Raw genomic sequence first — 20,214 nt, 5'->3', positions numbered from 1 at the left:
CCCCAAACCAAGGCCCCTGCAGTTTCTAACACAGTTAAATGTCCTTGTCCTGGTGTCCTCACTAAATTCCAGTTTCATTCTTTATGCCCCCTCTCAGGCTCCTTGCTCGTACCCAGTATTTTACTGGTCTCCAGCTTCCCATCCTGCAGAGTCCCATGGGATGGCAGATTGTGTGAAGAAAGGAAGGAAGGGCACTTCCTTTGTTTGGACAGGGGGATCCAAGGTCAGAAGGAGGGAGCCTGTGAAAGTCAGAAAGTGGGAGCAAGGGATGAAGCTCAGAGGAGAGGCATCAGCTGGGGGAAGAAAGGGTATTCTTTGGGCTGGACAACTACATCTAAGAGAGCTGGGTACCCACAGGGACTCTTTGGAGAGATGGTTGGCAGTGGATTCTCAGTGTCCCTCAAGACCTTGCCTCTTAAAAAGCCTATCAGGTCCCTGTAACTGCATTGACAAGCAACGAGATGCTCAGGGGACAGGTTTTGCTACCCTCTTCCTGCCGAGTTGGCCTCACATCGCAGGTGGCCTCTCTGGGTGCAGAGGTGTGCCTGGGGATGCAAGGAGGGAGTGTTTCTGTCAAAAGAGGAGGAAGCTCTGCTCTCTGTCTGGCTCTTCCCAGTCTTCCTTGGTGTAATGCAGAGGCAAGCAAGGGAGCTGGAGGGGGTTTCTGTTAGCCAGTCAGTCAATCATTTCCCAATGTTTATTATTTATCCCCCTGGCTGAGCCCTCCCCTCATCCCTGCCACTCTGGGTGATGGGAATTTTTGTGATCTCCGAGCTTGAGAGGCTGGCGGGCAGCCTGATCGATGCTAGCAGCTCATTCTCAGTCACGTGAGAGGAGAAACATCAACATGGAGAGGTGGAGTTAGAACTTTATTAGGAGAAACCTAGGCAGGATTGACTAAAATCTCATGTTAAGCACACAGGTCTTTTCAGGATTAAAAAATACACATATATAAAAACCCTTACAAACAAAAAAATGGTTTCCCCCTCTCCGTGTGTGAGTATGTAGGTATGTATATGTACAGGGAACTGTACCAAAGCTAACTACGTATCAGAAGCAAGGATTCACAATCCCTTTCAGCGTCCCCTAAGAGAGGGAATGGCTCAGTCCCCTCATACGCCGGTCCCAGGCCATTCGCTCACGTAGTCCAAAGTTGGGAAGCTGTGACCTGTGTCTGAAAGGGCAGCGCAGAGTAAACAACAGGGAGCAGCTTAGCTCTGTTTAGCAATTCTCTTTAAAAGAGAGGTGTCAGCTCTGCAGTGAGAAAATGTATCTGGAGTGGGAGCTGCCTACAGACTTCACCCACCAGACTCACTGTGCAGTGTTGGGCCCCAGTGGCTGCTCTGAGAGGCTACAGTGGTGGAAAGAGCTGGTCCATGGGTGATTTCTTATGCCATATGGGCTAGGGATGGAGTGGAGATGAAGATGACTTGATGACAGAACAGGGACTTGCTGTGAGGACAGATAACTTGGCTTGCACTGGCGGGCAGGCTGGAGAGAGCAGCCAAGGGCTGAACAATGTGCAGGACCTGGAGAGGACTCTTGCTCCTTGCGAAAGATGCTGAAGTGTTTTGGTAGATTAGTGAGAGAAGACACAGGCCGTACCTCTTCTGCAGATAAACGGAGGATGTTTTTTCTCTCAAGTTGGCAGTTGGCAGCACCCTTTCAGCAGCATTCATGTTGCTTGAAAGATGAGTTTAAAAAGGGGAAAAATCACTTTGATTCCACAGAGTAATTCCTCCTTTTTTACTAGTAGGATATTTGTTCTCACAGGACAGTCTCTATTTCTGTTAATGGACGTCTTGCTTAGAATTGATGACATAAGTATCTTGGGAAAATTCCCTAGTCTTCATCAACTGGTCATCTAAGCGATATCCCTAGGCCCTGGGGCCAGTCTGCTGCGCTGACTTAGGAATGAGGAAAGGATTCCAACATTAGGCATGAGACAGCTGTGCGTGGGGGACCACGGATGTCCTTATCTATGGGGAAGAGTTATATACACAGTGTCAAAAAATTCAAGTAGGATTTATTGTACAGGTAAACTGGTATAAAATATCTGGGCTCAGGTAGAGAAAGGGAGGGTTAGAAAGAGCAAGAACAAAGCAGATGAGTCTTTCTTTCTGAAAGCCTACCAATGTGTTTCTGCTCCCTGCAGGTGAGAGAAGCTTCATCTCAGTACAATTGCCGAACTGCTGTAGCAGATGTTGAATAGACACCAAAGAAGATGCAAGGGGGTTGAGGTCCAGTCAGTCTGTTGAATACAGTGTCGCAGTGGATACCTGCTGGGCAGCCTCAGGAGTCTGCTGGCCAGTGCTCTGCTAGGCTAAGGATGGTGAGTCTCCAATCCCTGTGGGCTCCATGATGAAAATATGGCCCAGAGCTTCATATCTTGAGATTGGGGTTGTCTTCAGTGCATGTCTCCCAGTGGCTGCCCCTGCCTTAAGCTGTGAGAGGTGCTGTCTGCAATGTAACGAAGGGGCAAGAGGGTGTTAAAACAGAGAGAGGTTAGCGGCGAGAGCCTCGAGTCCATTTTGCAGAAGTTTTACTGAGCTCTGAGACTCCTCCTTCTCCTCATCTCTCCTGGAGACGGGTCACACAGACAAATCATCCGACCTTGCCTTGCTGCTGGCACGGCTGGTCTTGCTGAACCGGCGTTTTTCATTGAAGTAGTTCTCGGGGAAGGCAGGTGCCACACATTCATTCGCCACCTCCGGACTCTCCACATAGTTGGACTTAATGAAGGATCCTTCACCAGCAGCATCCTCCTGACCATGGACCCTCTCAGTGGCGAAGTTTGCGGTGTTCTGCTGGGAGGCCATCTTGTTACTGAAGGGGCTGATGAACTTCCCATTGGGACTTGACAAGCACTGGTTAAAATCTGGTGGAGGAGTGTACATCTGGGCTCTTTCTACTTGCGGAGCAGACTCCAGTTTGCCGGGCGCTGTGCTGGGGCTGGGTTTGTAAGACCGGGAGCACCTCTCTTTGGCTTTCTTCCAGCCCAAGTGGTACAATTCGGCCAGACTGAGGAACAGGGAGAGCACTGCCACAGCCAGCATGAAGACGATGAACACGTTCTTCTCTGTGGGACGGGAAACGTAGCAGTTGACGGGGTGGGGGCAAGGTGCCCGCTGGCAGATGTACAGGGTCTCCAGGAAGATCCCGTACAAGATGTACTGTCCCACAATGAAGGCCACTTCCATGGCAGTGCGAATCAAAATGCTGTAGACGTAGGTGTTCAGCAGACTGCCCCTGAGTATGATTTTGCCCCCCGATTCATCCCAGCAAGACAGCTCGGCCTTCTCTGCCACAGGGCACTTCTGCTGGTAGTATGTGTCACCGTTGTTTTTCATCTCCTGGGCCTCTATTTCTGCCTCCTTCATCTTCCTCTTCTCCTCCATGCGCACTGTGTGCATCGCGTGGCCCATATACACCAGAGATGGGGTGGAGACAAAGATGATCTGGAGGACCCAAAACCGGACATGGGAGATGGGGAAAGCCTTGTCGTAGCAGACGTTCTCGCAGCCAGGCTGCTGGGTGTCGCACATGAAGTCAGACTGCTCATCCCCCCAGGAGGACTCAGCTGCTGTACCCAGCACCAGCATCCGGAAGATGAAGAGCACGGTCAACCAGACTTTCCCCACCACTGTGGAGTGTTTGTGGACCTCCTCAAGGAACTCTCCCAGGAAACTCCAGTCTCCCATTTCTGCTCAGGAGGAGGAGTTTCTCACTTGAATGGAGAATTGGATGCGGCCTCTGTGGGAGGAAATAGAAAAGAGTGGTTCTAAGGAGGGTTAGGAAATGCCCAACTGGGAATGCACAGAATGAAATTATTTGTTTTGTGTCAAAGGAAATGTTTTAATTTGACCTGAAATGAATGAGGTCTGGTTTGCTGAAAACTATTTCACATTCACTGAAAACAATGTGTTGGTGTTTGTTTTTTTTATTCAGCTGCTGAAACAAAAAGTGATCTTTTTTGCATAATCCAACTACAACCTGTTAAATGGGCTGCCAAAACTTTGAGGGTGAGCCAGATTTCTTCTTGGTTCAGAAAGTCCTTTCACTGCGGTCTGCATATTGCATCCTCTGTGGGCTGTGTAGTTAAAGCAGTATTCATCTGCCTGCAAACTACACTCTGGGGGATCCTTGATGGGCTGATCCCCTGGGAGACAAGGCTGGAGTCTTGGTCTGAGCTTGGTCTGAGCAGTGCCTTGGCACTTTCCTATGTCGCCTTTCAGTAATACCTGCACTGACACCTGGAACGTGAAGTGCTTGCAGCTCTGGGCTTCATTTCTGAGCTTGGTGCCACCACTGAAAGAAATGCAGAGAAAACCTTCCCCTTGCCCACAGGTTTTGCTTTCGTTTTGCAGCGTCACCAGCTGCCGGTCTTTCATTTACAAGGTCCAAATATTTTGGGGAGCGTAAAGACTTCAGTGAGCTGTGCCAGTCCTGGGAACCTAACCTGCTGCCACCCTGTCACACCGCTCTGAAGGGGAACTGCTGCAAAGTCTTAAACGGTGAATCTTGCTCCCTCCTCTTTTTGTAAGCTCTGAGACAAAATTCACAGTTTGAATGACACAAGCAAAGAAAAAATCCTGCTTTGAAACGCCTCCCAAGGACCAGTGGCTCCCGGGAACTGCTGTTTGGTATGTGGTCTGATGAGAGGAAAGGTTCGGTGGGCTGGTAGTAAAATTGGAACGTGAGGATGTAGGAGAGCCTGCTTCAGTTTGGTTTCTGGCCCTGACAGACTGTTTCTGGCCAAGTCACTTAACCCCCTGGATAAAAAGAGACCGGTGGGTTTAATCCATCTTTTGTGGGGCTCTGTGGGAGTGCTTGAGCAATCATTTGATCCAGTTATACTCACTGTGCTTACCTTCCCAGGGCACTGCGAAGCTCTCCCTTGTGCATGAGTTAAGGGCTAGGTGCCATAAAGTGTGCAGTATTACCTCGGAGATAATGTTCTCCCACAGCCACTCTTTTTGAAAATATCCTTTTAATATATAAATGAAAAACTTGATAATGATCATAATGAAATATTAAAAGCACTAGACAAGGTAAATCCCAAAGCCGTAGGGACCAAAAGTGTTAACTCTCCTTCTTTATCGTCCCTTGTCTTGTCTTTAAGAGCCAATTATTTTTACTGTACAAAGAACGTCTGTGGAGAGTAGACACTGTTGAACGCTGAGAATTTACTGCAGCAATATTGTGTAGATTTGCTGTGAGCACAATCTGGAGAACAGAGAGAGGCGCTTGTTGAGGGAAAAATATCCCCTCCTCTGGTTATGTACGTGATATAATTTAATGTAGCAGCGCACGCTATGATTTGTGCCATCGCTTGTTTATGTATGTGCAGTGTCCATCTGCAAGGATGGATGGGACAAAGATCAAAAGTCAAATCCTTAAACTCCTCGTGCTGCTGAGGGCTGCCCTGAGGAAAGGTGAGGATTGCCCAGGTGAGGAGACAGGGAGGTGACCAGCTGCTGCCCCACCATCATCAGGAAGCTGCGTGAGGGGGAAGAAGGGGCATGCCAGGAAGCTAAGGATGGGCTTTGGCTCTTTCGTGCTTTGTCAGGCACGCGGCAATCGTGCTGATGTGGATCCTGGTGGCTGCTCAGAGTATGCTCAAGCATTTTTTTCTGCTACCAGCCCAGAACTGGACGAGCAGTACATAGAAAATCAGCTAGTCCTTCTGACTCCTCTCTGTCTGCACTGGTAAAAACTGCAGGTCTGTCTTATCTTCTGAAATGGCTTTGGTGCTGTTACTGTGTTCTGTGGAAATCTGCATACGGCTTCATTCTGTGGGCACCAGGGGATTACACACAGGCAGAAAAATCAGTGATGGGAAATATTTACAGACAGTTGCATTGAAATCAGGATTTTTGATTATTTTTTTTCCCCAGAGTGGAGACAAGGCAACTAGCTACCTACAGTTCACTGTACAGGTACATCCAAGACAAGACGGTATAGCAGAACTGTACGTGTGGAATGTTCCTTCCAAGACAGCATGAACAATGGTGTGAGTCGTCATTTTTCCAGGTGAGTTTGTGGTGTTTGCAGTTGCCCGTCTTGCTCCTGCTGTTGCTAGCTGACAGCTGCCTTTTATTAATTCACCTTGCTTGTTGGGGTAAAAATGAAGTTTTCCCTGGCTGTGCCAAGGGTGAGTTTTCCTTCCCACCTTGTACAGGAGGCTGAGCACTTCTTCCCACCAGTTCTACCATGTGCAGGTAGTTTGGGGTTTTACTATGGCTTGTTTTTCCCATGGAAGGGACACGTAGACACTTGCAAATTGTAAAAATCAATGTGTACAGAATACAAAGATGGCAAACGCAAGTGCAAGAGGAGTCCAGAAATGGAAAATGTTAAGGGATGTGAGAATAGCATTAATTTACCTGCCTCACACATGCACAATATTTTTCCAAAAGGAGGTAAATCAGAAGGATCCAAGGCTAGTAGCCATGAGGCTTAGGGTAGATATTAGGGCCATTCCCTCTGCCCTTCCTGCTGGCTGCTCCCTTCACCGGCTGTTCAAAGGAGGGGCTGCCCAAAGACCAGAATGCCTCCTGATCGCCCTGCTGCAGGCCCATGAAGAGCCAGGTGGCTGCTGCAAGGGGGTAGGTGGCCACAGGAAAATGGGTGTTGGATACCGAGAGAAGGAGTTTCCCTCCTCGTGCAGTGTTTTTGGCTTAGATGTTTTTTAGTTATTTGCGAGCTATTCTTGCAAAGCCAGTCCCAGGGCTTCCTAGAACAGAAGACAGCATCTAGTTCTCTGCTGCCAGCAAGCAAAGAATGATTGTTGTTGCCTCTTGACAACTTTTCCTGGCCGTGCAGGACTGCCTCTGACCTAACCTTTCTCCTCAGGGCTTTGCTATTCTTGGGAATTTTCCATATAGTCTCCTTTCCTCATTCCCAGACTACTGCTGTCCCCGTATGCTTTGCCCTCTCAGTGTGTGAGCATCTGCGGCCCTTTATATTCCCAGTTTGGACTCAGTCGGACAAATCTTGTCTCACTATGGTGTGACTTGGGCGAAAAGCACCTCTGGGTGTCTTCGAGGAGTCTCAGCACCTGATAGCAGACTGTCTTGACAGCTGCGTCATGCATATTCATGCAGAGTTGTGGGCTGTGCCACTGCTCAGCCATGCTTTGGGCTGTCAGTTTTCTGCTGGATCAACAAAGGAGCTGTGCGGAGTCATGAGATCTCGGCACCGGGAAACGCGTATGTGACAAAGACCAGCACAGCCTGGCACAAACCCAGCGACGTGGCCGTGCCGGCTTAATCATCACCTGGAACGATATTAAAGCTGGGGAAAACCAAATATCACACCGCAGGCCAAGCGTGGAGTCTGCCCATCTCTGTGGTGCCTTGTGACTGCCAAATTCCATGATAAAAATACCCCAGTGGGGACGGCACCTGCCAGTGCTCTAGGCTGGCTTAGCCAGCCACGGGCTGCTCTCCACCGTCCTTTTTTTGCGCTACCTTTTTCAGAAGGGGAAGGGGAGGGGAAGTGTCTGTTGGTCTTGGAGCAGTTTTGCCCATCTTTTTTGTGATGCTGCGTGCTCTGAGCAGCGGGCAGCTCTGTTCATTTCGCTCTGAACATTTTGCATCACTGCCGCTTGCTCTGGCTGGCGCGCTTGTTCTGGACAGACCAGCTGGGGCTTTGGGGAACAGCTAGGAAATTCACACCAAAGAGGCAGGAGGGCTGTTCTTGTGCAGTCCTCTTCTTTCTATGAGTTTCTTTCCCCTGGAATTTTTAAGAAGAAAGTTTTCCCCTCTTTAGAAGACAGGCGAGACTATCAGCAGCGATATAAATAGCTGAGCTTGACACTTCACGCTAACTTTTCCCACAAGGAAGGTGACAGGAGGTCGCCATCTCTGCAGGATGTTTCTAAAATAAAGTGGAGAGCCTGATTATGACATTGCTTCTGCTCTCCCTCTCTGGGCTCACCTCTTCCCCTTGGCAGGTCCCAGGCACACAGAGAGGCTCTCTGAGGAAGGCTCCTTTGTGTGTGGGAGGCATGGCTCCCAGGGAGGGGAAAAGTAACGAAGTCAAAGCTATGGGGTTTTTTTCCCAGTCTGTGTGTGTGATTTGCTCAATTGGATACAAATGTGTGTATCTGATAGTTAATGAGATGTATCTGATAGTTAATGAGGTGTTCCAATAAACTAGAAGGCTGGGGCCCAAGATGTCCTGAAGAGGCTCACACACCAGACGTGTGGCTGTGTGTGGAGGCCATGCAGCAAGACCATCCCCTCTGAGCTCCCAAATGGGGAGGCAGCCATCTCCTTTAGGTACTGGGCACATGAGGAGTCACAGCCCCGTGCAGGGGGGCATCCAGGCCAGCTGTGGCACGGTCGGTGCCTAGGAATTGCTTGTAGCCTTCCTTTCTCCCTCTGTGTCACCTCATAGCAGGTCCAAACAAGAGATGGGGGTATAAGGGCACAGATGTTTTCCCCTGCATTGACAACTGTCAGGCTGCAGCCAGACCTGAGCGGTCCCCTCAATGCAAAACTGGATGCTCAAACCTGTAGACACTTAGGAAGGACACTTCCAGCTCTGCACTGGAGGTTAGTCAATGCTGCTTTGCTATACAGCTGTACATTTTACTTAAGGATCTCCAGACCCCTGTTAGCACTAGTCCGGCCTCACAGTGTCCCAACGTAGTGCAGGTGCCATCATCTTTATCTTGCAGATGGCGATCACTGGGGTACAGAAAGGGCAAACTGCTTGTTCAAGGTCACTGTGTTAGTGTCAGTCCGGGGACAGAGCTCAGGGGTTGTGATTTGCAAACTTGTGTCCTTTTTTCCATGCAGCCCTGCCTCTTAGGCTTGGTGGTAGTCACACAACATTGCTTCTACAGACCGCAGCCCTTCTTTCCTGTGCCCCAAGACAAAAGAAATCCCTCTTGTGCTATCCTTCTATAGCAGGTACACCCGGCAGAACCAGAGGTTCTCTTTTTTGGTGCTTTTCTAAGAGACAAACATCTTGTTATTGCTGGCAGAGCCCACAGCCATGGTCAGTGCCCAAAAGGAAGAAGCAGCCTTTTCAACATACATACACAGCGCTCCTTTGTTGCCGGGTCAGGATGCATTTTTGGGGCACGTGGCTTACAACATTAAAAGATGAATAAAGTTAGAAATGCTCTGTCCAGTGTGGTTGCGATGCTTTGAATTCCAGAGGCTTTTCATAGCTTTGGGACATAGATGGATGCTAAAGCCCACCTCAACAGGTATCTTTTTGTTCACTGTTTACTGACATGGGCTCCTCCATACGTGTGTACAATAGACAAGCAATGACCTATTAGGCATTCTTGTCCAAGTGACATCCCTCTGGCTTCATATATGCATGCATGTGCTTATGGTAAGTTTCTGCCTGAAATAGGCCAGTTCTTTAGCCAAATTTGTAACTCTGATCTGCACACAGATCTGGACTAAATAGGTTTGTACTTCATGGTTGTTTTTTTAAAATAAATCTGACATGTTTGCATAGTCTCCTTGCTAGTTCCTTGGGTTCAAAGTCCTGTGCTGAACCAGTATCAGGGAGAGTGACTTTGACTCCAGTGCTCAAATCTCATGGGAGAGACAGAGCTTTGTGTTAACAGCTTCTGTCCTAGAAGACAGACATCTAATGTTTCTCATCTCTCTGCTCCTCCTGAGTTCACTGCAATTTCTGGAAGGGTCATACTGGTATCCAGACCACTGGCCCTGCTTGCAGTTGCAGACAGCTTGTTATTCCTTGATGAGGTGTGCTTTCCCCCTCCTCTCCAAATGTGGAAAATCTCAGAGCTCACAAAAAAGAGACTGGGTGAGAAGATAAGGGAGTTGAATGACCTGTCACCTCCCGAACACACACACAACCCTGACGCACACAGAAACACAGGCAGAGGGGAATCACTCAACACCTCCAAGTGTATACATCGGGGATGTGTTACACACACAGATGACAGTATTATGTAGAATATTTTCATCTGAAGTGATGGCGGAAGCTGCAGACTCACAGTTAGCTGAATTTTTTTTATTTGTCTATCTATCTAGGACGTCTAATGCTATTTCCACACACACCCACCACCCTCCCGGCCCTTGGCCAGGGTCAAATTGTGCTTTCATATACCCAAATATTAGGTCCAAGCTCTGCCTTATGTAGATGCAGGAGACTGAGAACGGAAAAGACCTTGAACTCAGATGAGTCAAGTTGAGGAATGAATTTGTCCCACTGTGTTTGAAAAGCTTGCATCAAATAGTTATATGACAGTGGTATCCAGGCTTACATTTAGCATGTGGGGAGCACTCTCTAGTTCCCTTGGAATTCCCTCTCTTTGCCTTGGAGAAACGTGGGTTCCTAGAGAGCCCAACAAATGTGACAAAACTGGACTTGGGATAACTTAAGTGAAGGCTCACACATGCTTTTTGCTAGAAAAAAACCAGCAATTCTCTCTCTGGTGTAAATGCTGCAAAGATGCTAATGGATATTACTCAGCTTACTCCTTAAACTAACAGGATGAAGAGCATCCAGTTCAGGATCACAGAGCTTGGTGTTCTTTCCAGTTTCTTTATCTTTGCAGGGAGAAGCTAACCTATATGAATTTGCAGATGATGCTAAATTGGGCAGTGCTGTATACAGGAGAGGGGACAGCCAAACAGGGCAGAGGGAGCTCTGGAAAACGGAAACATGCTGAGAAATTTGTGGGCTGCTGTAGTAAAGCTGTTCCTGAGCTCTGTTGAGAGAAGCTGATCTTAAGCGCTGCTTAGGCGGTGGGGGAGGCTGGTATAAGGAGACGTGGCAGTGATGGCAGGCTTCACATCGAGCCCAATATAGCAGCAAAAAACCTGCCCATGTGATTTTAGGCTGGTTCATAGACGGCACGAGGTGCAACTTGTTATAGTGTTGAAATAAAACAGACTGGAGAGGTAGTGGGAGAAGGCAGTGGGCTCTCATTCAGACTTTCCCCATCCTTTTTTCCCTCCTCTCCCCGAGTCTCTCCCTGCCTATCACTTCCCAATTGCTCTCCTACAGTCAGGCTCCCCCCTGCAGAGCCTTGCCCCAGCTTTTTAGCAGTTTTGACCACTTAACTCTCTACAGCACCCAGATGGCTAATGATTTCAGCTTCAGAAAGAGAAAATCTTTCAGTGAATATCTACTTCCCACTTAGTACTACCTTGTCAAATCTCATTTCTTCCTTCTTCCCAAAAATCTGTAGGATTGTCTTCACATTCCAGTTTCATTGCTGTATTTAGTTTCTCATTCAGGGTGGCGTCTGGCTATAGCTTGTGAGTGGATTATTTTATATACTCAGTGTATATACATATGTATTTGCAACATCCACCCTCACCCTCGCCCGCTTTAAAAACAACTAATATTAAATTTGTAAAACCCAGCGGTAGGGAGTTAGGAAATTGCTAGAGTTACTGTTCTCAGTAATCTTAATTCAATCTCTTTGTGCCGGTACCTCATAGCTATGAGTCTTTAACCACATCCTCACATTGTCACCTCATTCTTTGCACAGGATGCCTGCCTTGTTCTGTGCCAGCCTGGCTGGGGCTTTCTTGAACAGCAGCTATTCAATGTTTTGTTTTCTCTTCATTGTTCAGTGGGTGGCCTGTGCCTCATTTACTGTACGTTATTCAAGTCCAGTTCTAAAGACAGAATTATTAGTTTCCTCATGGGTTTTCCTATGGCTTTCATCACAACAGTATCTGATTGCTTCACAATTATTAATTTGCTTATTTTCATTACCACCTCGATGTGAAGAGATGGTATTAGATCAACTTTACGGCTGCAGAACTAAGGCAGTGAGAGATTAAGATAAAAAACATTCATCAATTTTGGAAGCTGTTTGGTGGTGTTGTTAATATTTATTTTTTTTTCAGTGTACTTAGCACTAAATAACCTATGTTCAAAGCAGAGCTCTGTCTGGTTAATGCTGGAATGGGAGAGTTTATCACTTCCACCAGTTGGAATACATCTAGAAGTCCGATATCCAAAAGACAATAGACACCGCTGAGGGGGAATTTGTGAAGAAAGTGGCTTAAGTGATTTGCCCCATCATGACAGAGGAAATTGGAGTAAGCAGCAAGAATTAACTCCAGTCCTCTTGGATAGCTTTAAACTGGAGACAGTTTTTCTCCCATCCTACTCTTCCCTCCCTTCTTCACCAGACATCCAAATGCAGCTGAAGACCCTGGAGCTCTGCAGCAGCCTTGTCGGACTGCTTCGCTTCTCGAGCGACCCTGTGCCCTGACCAAGGCATCTGCTTCTAAGGGAGAGGAGTTTCGTATGGAAATTCTCAACCATTCTCAAGGCATGTCCGTAATGACAAAGATAATGAAGAAAGACGGAAACGTAAGTAAGTGTAAACCCCTTAGTTCTTATGTTATAAACCACTGACCCCTCTTTAAAGATACACTAGAGAGACTTAGAAGTATGCATCTCTATGCTCATTACTTACTGTGTGGCATGAATATTTCTTTGTTTCAGGAAAGAGCTGGCATGCCAGAGATCTCTCTGTTGCTTATCAATAGCCATAAAATGTATTTTCCCCCCCTCTTTATGAATTCTTAGCCCAAAGATTGAAGTTTCTCTGGTGCCTCCTGGGAAGTATTTCTAATTTTAAGCCTTCGTCCTCGTGCCTCATACAACAGCACCCGAGGTGTGGAGTAGTCTCTGAAATGTGCTCCCTAATGACATAGTATAGTGCTGAATTACTCATTCCTTCTCGTCTATTTTCAATGCTGTGAGATAAGTCAGAAAACAAGGGCAAACGTGCAGAATGTTTGAAATCTGTCTCAAGGTCAAAAAGAAAAGAGAGGCTAGGGTATGAAGTCCTGTATTTTCTGGCAAGGTTTAAATTTTTCATGTGAGAGCCTGTAATAATAAAATATTGTGATAATATATACTGCCGAGTGGAAAAAACCCAACAACCCCAAATAATTATAGTAGCAGGAATACTTAACATAGTTCCCAAGTGACCAGAGCCTGATGAGTATTTTAAACCCTGAAGCCTCGGGAATTCTCCTAAACTACTGTTCTGCTCCCAAGGAAAGGGGAAAGAGAGTTAGAAATCTGCGCTCTTCTCAGAGTAGAATCCGAAAAGACCAGCAAATGCAGAATTTTTTGGCTTCTGGTGCAAATACTGAATACTGTGAGGCTTCTGAATAACAGTATAAACTGCTCCTAGCTGCACGCACATATGCACACATATATTACATGCATTAAGTTCTTTAGCCTTAAAGAGAGGATCACATAGGCAGCAGTAGGGAAAACCTGTCACACGCACTGTTTCACCACGGTATTTTGACAAGTTTATTAGCATGGAGGAAGAGTTCAACAATTAAGGCTCATTCAGCCCGTGACTTTTTTAGCTGAGGTTTGTCCAGAAATGCTACTTACGTGATATTCTGATGGTTTTTAGGGTACTTAGGGGCAGAGGCAGTGCCTCAGTTTACATGAACCGTTAAAATCAGAGTGCCACAAAGCTCATTAGACATGACAAATGGCCAGTAAAATGAGCCTTTAGGAAATCAAGAGAGTTACCACAGATCAGAGGTGGCAATTAGCAACCTTTACACTCATTGTGATTGCTTCTTTCCAGGCAGATGTAGAAGGGTATTGTGTTTTCAAGCCGTGCTGTTCTTTGAAACATGCGGTAGCAATGCTAGGAGTATTAAATTATGGAAAGGTAACTGAATAATTATTCCAAGTACAAAAAGGGAAAAAAAAGGTTAGGAGGGCAAATAAAAAGAAGCAGCAGCTGCTAGTGGGAGAGGGCGTTTGTCCCTCTAGGTCTGCGTGCCTCTTTGCTGAGGCTGCCCTGGGCAGCGTCGGGATGGAGAAGAAAGGCATTCCTCCCGCGGCGCGCGCAGTGCGGGTGACTGGGAGATACGAGCAAGGCACTTCTCTACATTTGAGTTACATTCCCAGGCTCCATGTCACAGACCAGCCAGGACGCAATATTCACAAGGAAAAGAAACGGCCACAATATTTCGAAACCATCCTGCGCACTTCGGAATATAGGCGGTTCACGCAGACACTTGATAAAGGGTTTATACCCTGAGAGCCTCTCATAGGTAAGAGTTCCCTTCACCGCCCTCCCCAGAGCAGCCTGACAGCATGCTGAAATGGGATCTGACAGACACTGCAATTTGCACATTATACTGTCTGAGGACACTTGGGGCCCTTATCCTGCTTTCCTGGACATTGAAATCTATCGGTATCCATGTTCATTGAAGGGAGGCTTCCTCATCATTTCTGTAGCTGCCTGTGGCAAAAAGAGTTTAATTTTTAAAACGTCCCAAGCCCATCTTGTTACTAGTGGGAATGATTTGGAGAGAAATTGAAAGAAAAAGTAAATTTCTTAAGTTATTTTTGGCCATCCTTCTTTTCCTGCCTCACCAAGTCTTTCTGTCCCCTCATGCTGTTTTCCCCTTGAGAGTAAAACAGCTTGATCTGCCGTCGACACTTCTGCAGTTCTGTTATTTCCCCCTCATGGTTACTTACCTGATTTCCGTATCTTGTCTTGGTCTCCTTTCCTTGCTTTAGCACTTTTCCCTTCTGTAGTTGAGTTGGACTCCTTGTTCTTCTCAGTTGCTTGGCTTTATTCCTTTAATGTGGTTCTCTCTCTCTTCCTCCCTTTTTCTCCACCCCCCTTCTGTGTCACTTTCCGTCTTCCCCACTGCCTCTCTGCCTTTCCCCCTCTTCTTTCTTCACCTACTTTTCTTGTCTCTCCCGCCCCCTCCAGCTTAATCTTTCTATTTTCAAACCCAGTTTCCTGTTGTTTTTCCTTTAAAGACCATGGATCTCAGTCCTCCCTCTCCATTCTCAGCCTCTCCCTGTGCCACCCTCCCCATGCCGATGGGATGCACTCGCTGCCAGCTTCATGCCGTCCCTTCCAGTTGCCGCTACCACTGTTCCTCGCACCTCCTCCCCCAGATAACATGCCATGGTCTAAGCCTCCCTTAAACGACAAGAGACAGGGCTGCCCCACAGTTATGCCAGTCAGACCTTGGGAAGCTTTTTCCATGTAAGACATCAACGAAGGACAGTTTTCTGAATCATTCAAGCTTAATCTGGCAAAGCAGAGTTCAGTTGCAGCAGGGTCCTCCACCTCTTCAAATAACATAGGACTTGCTCTGCTGGCGTGGACCAGGAGCCCAGCACAGCTGCAGCCTTGTCCCAAAGGGCACCTGATGCTTCCCAGGAGAGTTTTACAGGCCCCCTTACTGAAAAATACAGAATAACCTGCCTGTCAGGAGAGGTTTTTTTCAACGCACTGCCTCCCCACAACCTCCCCGCGCACACACAGTCTGATGCATGAGTATTCTGGCCTTTCTAAAAAATGCTTTTGGCACATCAAGTGTCTGAAGGTCTTGTATTTCATGTATGTGTCAAGTCGAGCCTCTGATTCCTGCACATCAGGCCTCAGAGAGGAAGATCAATCAGAGATGCCTTCTGGCTTTGATAAAGGCTGGTCTCAAAGAACCAGTGTCAGGAGAGTGAGATTTGCACAGAAGACTCCGCTACCCTGAGAACTGGTTTGCTGCGCACAAGCTTTGGCGGGTGTCCCTCCAGCAATCCTTCCTGGGCTAGATATCTCCCATTCAGAACATAATTGCCCAGTGGTCCCTATGCAGCAGCTAGTGTAGATCATGAAGAAAAAGCAGTCCAGAGACTAAAACACAGGGCTCACAACTCTTACTAATCTAATCATTGTTCTCCCACTGATTTAGCATCCCCTTTAGTCACAAGATTGAGAGCCAGCCTGTGCAGGGACAGTGCTGTGTAGGGGCTACCTCTGGAGGCATGTCCTGTGTGGATGCTCTCACTCTGAAGTTAAGAGTGCAACTCCTTATCAAGAGGGCTGAATCCTCACCGATGGTTACTGCGGCACATACAGTGCCCAGTAAATTCCCAGAGCAGCTCGGTAAACTCCTGGTATGGAGAAACCCATAGGCATTTGCCACTTCATTTCTAACTTCATTGAAAGGCCTTCTGTGACTTCAACTAAAATGGGAACGTTTCTGGAGTTGTTTCTCCCTCTTCTGCCTGGCAGTGTATACCTGTGGTGGAATTTCATGGGAAGGAAAATATCACTGTGTTCTTTCGTTTTTCTGGAATAATTTCCATAGAGCATTTTAATGTAAGGTCCTGTTGATTTTATGCCAATGAAATTGTCAAGAACTTCATCACAGAAGTGTCCAAAAACCAGTGTTCATAGTACAGATCTAGCGCACAGATGGCTTTGGGATAGGCTAGCTAAGGCTTGTCAAGTGTTTCTCACGTGCTATAGAGAGGCAGGTCCCGTGAGTGAGATGCCTGAAATGTAATCCCCTCCCTGCGTGGCTGACACTTTGCTGTACACTCAGGGTGACCAGGTCTGATTCTCCCTGCTCAGTCCTTTGTGTTTCCTATGCCTGTATTGCTCCTGAGCGGCACACTCTTTAGCCTGCAGAGTTAACCTCTGAATCCAGCTGATCCAGTCTAGTTCTGTGGAATGAATGAGGGAGGGGAGAGGGTTTCTGCCCAATACATGCATCATGCATGTGAGGTAACTGTTCTAAGCTCTTTTTTTTTTGGTGGTGGTGGTGGGGACTGTTTGAATTTTGATGCACTGAAAGGAAATGGGTGAAGGCAGACAGGGAGGCAAAAGACAGAAAGGTGAGTAGAGAAGTTGTACGGATACTTCAGCCAGCCCCTCAATATGTCTACCTTCTCTACTGCACCCTCTTCAAGGGAAAACAGAGGCATCATGGCAGCTTCTCCAGCTCCACAGCTAGAGAAATAGCTGTTTTGCCCACTGGTAAGCTGGAAAGAAGGATTTTTCCTTCCCTCCCCAAGAGACTGCTATGCAAAACTTGTACGACTTGAGTGAGGAGAGCAAGTGGAAGAGAACGCTCCCCCAGACAGTGGAAATGAGGAGAACAGCTGACAGCTTGCCATGTGCACCTTGGAGATCTCAGTAGTTTATGGTGCTGTGGAACAGATTTTGAAGGAAAGGAGAAATAAAACGGGGAGGTAAGGGGAAAATAAGACATGTACGATCTTCTGATCAAAGGTAAATAGCTTTCTTGGGGCAAGGTTCCTGACCCTCTAGGTAAAAAAAAAACATAGCAGGCCTTATCTACCTGGACTTCAGTAAGTCATATGGTACAGTGTCCCAGAAAAAGCAAATTAGTGGAGAAGATTCAGATGAAGAAGACGGGGATTATTAGCTAAATCCTTAAAAGGGTAAGAGACTGACAGAATTGAGACACTGGTTCCCTAATAGGTTGAAGAGAAGTTATCTGTGAGGCCACTCAAAGATTGCTCTCAGGACTGATCTTTTTTAATATTTGTGTTAATTACCTTGGCACTGAAAGTAGAAATGCTAATGAAATCTGCTGATGGAACAAATCTGGGAGGTATTGTCAGGGCAAAGGTGGATTCCAGCACTAGGAGACCTAAAGGCTGTTTGGGACTGTCGTCCCAGGGAGGTGAGGTTAGATGGGAGAGTGCAGAGTCACACACTAGGAACTTGTTGCTCAGAGAGTAACAGGGATCTCTCTTAGCAATTGGGAGTTCCTAATTGGCAGGACCGAGATGGGGAAAGTCCTGGGTGAAGGTCATCAAAGGAGGAGGAAACAGCGATGCTATGTGGGGGTGAAAAAGGCAAGTGAGCTTTCAGGACGAAGCAGTATTTTCAGTTGCAGCGAGTGAGATTAATGTCGTCCAAGAGGATGTGAGACCCCACCAGAATAGTGTGCGGGGCTGCTCACCCACATTCAAGAAAGATATTCAGCCTGGAACAGGTGCAAAGAAAGGCAACGGGGTGATCAGAGGGACAGAGGGTGTCTCTCGGCCAAGAGTAAGTTTACTTATTAGTCACAGAAGTGACTGCAGAGAGATACTCGAGCTGATTTGAAAATAGATGCGGTACCAGTTTGAGCTTTTCTGCGTTAATTATTTTGCACTGAACTTCATGCTAGTGCAGCTACCCAAAGTAATTAAAACATGGTGTGATGTGCCTGCAGGGTGAATACTGTAAGGGAACTTAGTTACTTAGTCTGGCAGAACAAAGGTTAAGAGAGGAGAGATTTGCTGCCTATAAATACTTTTAGGAATTGGAGGTTGGGAAAGTAAGTGCTAGGGAGAGAGGAGAGCTACATAAGCTAAAGGACAATGAGGCACAAGAATAAATAGATATAAATTGGCCATGAATGAATTTAGGTTGGAAATCAGAAGGTTTCTAAGCAACAGAGCAGGGAAGGAGGTGCTGGAGCAGCATTCTAGTAGCACAAGTGAGGGCGGAAAGCTAATGAGATTTAGGACAGAGCTTAGTAAGTTTAGAAAAGGCCATTTGTTTTGTACTTGCCCGTTATTCAAAGGGATTGAACCTGATAAGCCAAGAGGTCCCTTTTTCATTCTATTTCCTGTACTTGCCTTATTGCCTTATCAGAGCTGCTCCTTTTCACACAGAAGCTAGGTAAATCCTGAATAGAGTTTGTGTGATAAGTTTTTCGGCATTGATACCGTGGATATTTAATGGAGCATTCATTCTGTGTCAGGGATTTAAATAAACAAAAAGAGCAAACCAGCACAATGCACAGAGAAAGTCTGCAAATATGCAGTAGTATAGATGAGAGCTCACATATGAAGGAGCTTCTTCACATAAAACAGATGTTCTTGGAGCATCTGGCTTTGCTGGAAGGCTGCTTCAAATGTGGGTAGATGCTCTCCTGAGATTTGAGAACTTCAAGAGACTGTCTGAAGGGAAAATGTCTTGTACTTTCCTGCCATTACTAAGGACATTGTGCTTGGGGAGGATATCAGATTTACTGCATTGGGAAATTTCAGAAAAAAAAACCACCACACAACGGCGGTTGAGATAGAAACTTCTCGTATGTATTTCATCTCTGACGCTTGGCCACAGCACTGCACTTATTCTGATTCTTCATATTGTCTTACGCTGGACAGGCACCTCTAGTACCTTCTTGAAAGCACCAATGGATGCCACCTTCTTTTTGAAACATTTTATCTAAAATCCCCATGCGCGGATATGATTGAAAGAGAATGAGGGAGAGGGAAGATCTCTGTTATACATTAGACCTCTGGAGACAGCTTGAAGGCATCCTCCAGCAGGAGGCAAATTCCCAAGGACAGGCTGGGCCCAAGGGAACAGGAGTAGCATGTGACGATGGGTCCCTGAATGAAGGGGAACAGTTTTATAGTCACAGTTCCTTATTTAGTAAAAAATCCCAAATTATTCCATTATAGTTGGATGTTTTTCCCTTCCCAACCCAGAGTACCATACCAGCACAGAGTGAGAAAAGAGGAAACAAGAAACAGCAAGGCGTGAAATGTCACTGTGTATCAGTCTCATTTGCCACTAAAGTTTTCAGCAAGAAAAACTTGAAGAGGATTTAGTCTCACTGAAGGGAAATGACCATCTTTCCTAAAGTAAATGCTTAGTTGTCAGCTTTATGTTACTGGAAATAAAGCACGGCACTCTCACAGCTACTGCTTCCACTTCTCAACTCTGCAGCATCTCTGAGTTGTTGAGAAGTGCTTTGCAAATGATACAGCTCCTATAAACACTCTCCTTGCTTTACAGGTGGAGGAACCAAACCATGGAAAGCATAAAGGATTTGTCCAAAGAATCAGCAAGTCATTTTCAAGCAAGGAGTCCTAGCCTGCCTGGCCAGAGGACATTCATCTTGTCCTGTAAACTTCCAGCTAGATGAATTGCTGCTTTACAAAAATACATGTGTGTATACATACATACTTATATATGTTTCCCGAAGTGAGAAGAGAAGAAAGAACAGACCTTTACCTCTTTTTGCTGAGCCTGCACAGGTAGCAGGTAAAGTTGACTGAAGGGTGAACTTTATCACAGCCCCCTGGTCTTGCTGGAGGCCACCTCTCTTTCTGTCAGTGTCCGGCTCCCAGAAGAAATCCGTGTGTGAGGGAGGACACTCTGGACAGGGTAAGCAAACCCCAGCCAGCTCCCAGGAGCTCAGCCTCCTGCTATGGTCTGGCACTGGCTCACTGGCTGGAGATTTCCTCAAGCCTGGAGGACCGATGCTGGGGGAGACTAGCTCCCGAGCTGTTCCAGACATGCGCTGGCAGCTGTCTGCCTGCTATTCTTTTAAAGAGTCTTCGTGGATCGGGATAAAAATGTGATCTTACGCAGGCGGCATTGTAAGCCCAACTTGGCTCAAGTTCAGCTCTTCCTCTGGCTCCCAGCTACTC

At 46.8% G+C, this 20,214-nt stretch overlaps 2 protein-coding genes across 7 annotated transcripts in view; one reads left to right on the top strand and one right to left on the bottom strand.

The window, feature by feature from the left end:
• Window positions 1-863: 863 nt before the first annotated feature.
• Window positions 864-19,918, bottom strand: GJA5 (gap junction protein alpha 5). Of its 3 annotated transcripts, none has more exons than XM_054187056.1 (2): window positions 19,796-19,918; window positions 864-3,751 (listed from the first exon to the last, which is right to left on the bottom strand). In XM_054187056.1, the coding sequence occupies exon 2, from the start codon at window positions 3,699-3,701 to the stop codon at window positions 2,592-2,594; it is 1,110 nt and encodes a 369-aa protein (XP_054043031.1). In that variant the 5' UTR covers window positions 3,702-3,751; window positions 19,796-19,918; the 3' UTR covers window positions 864-2,591. The 3 variants fall into 3 exon arrangements, with proteins under 3 accessions (XP_054043031.1, XP_054043024.1, XP_054043039.1); XM_054187049.1 differs by having other exon boundaries at window positions 864-3,753; window positions 19,790-19,909; XM_054187064.1 differs by lacking the exon at window positions 19,796-19,918 and adding an exon at window positions 14,488-14,766.
• GJA8 (gap junction protein alpha 8) overlaps window positions 19,843-20,214 on the top strand; it is a 45,841-nt gene continuing 45,469 nt past the window's right edge. For all 4 annotated transcript variants that reach the window (XM_054187019.1, XM_054187012.1, XM_054186995.1 and 1 more), the window contains exon 1: window positions 19,843-19,948. The gene's annotated coding sequence lies outside the window, so the exon portion shown is untranslated. The remainder of the gene's footprint in view (window positions 19,949-20,214) is intronic.

This window comes from Rissa tridactyla, chromosome 1 (genome assembly GCF_028500815.1).
Source record: "Rissa tridactyla isolate bRisTri1 chromosome 1, bRisTri1.patW.cur.20221130, whole genome shotgun sequence".
Classification (NCBI taxonomy): domain Eukaryota; kingdom Metazoa; phylum Chordata; class Aves; order Charadriiformes; family Laridae; genus Rissa; species Rissa tridactyla.
This window is presented reverse-complemented; position numbering and strand designations above follow the sequence as displayed.

Coding starts and splice junctions, on each gene's coding strand:
- GJA5 (XM_054187056.1), bottom strand. CDS start 3,701: ATGGGAGACTGGAGTTTCCTGGGAGAGTTCCTTGAGGAGGTCCACAAA.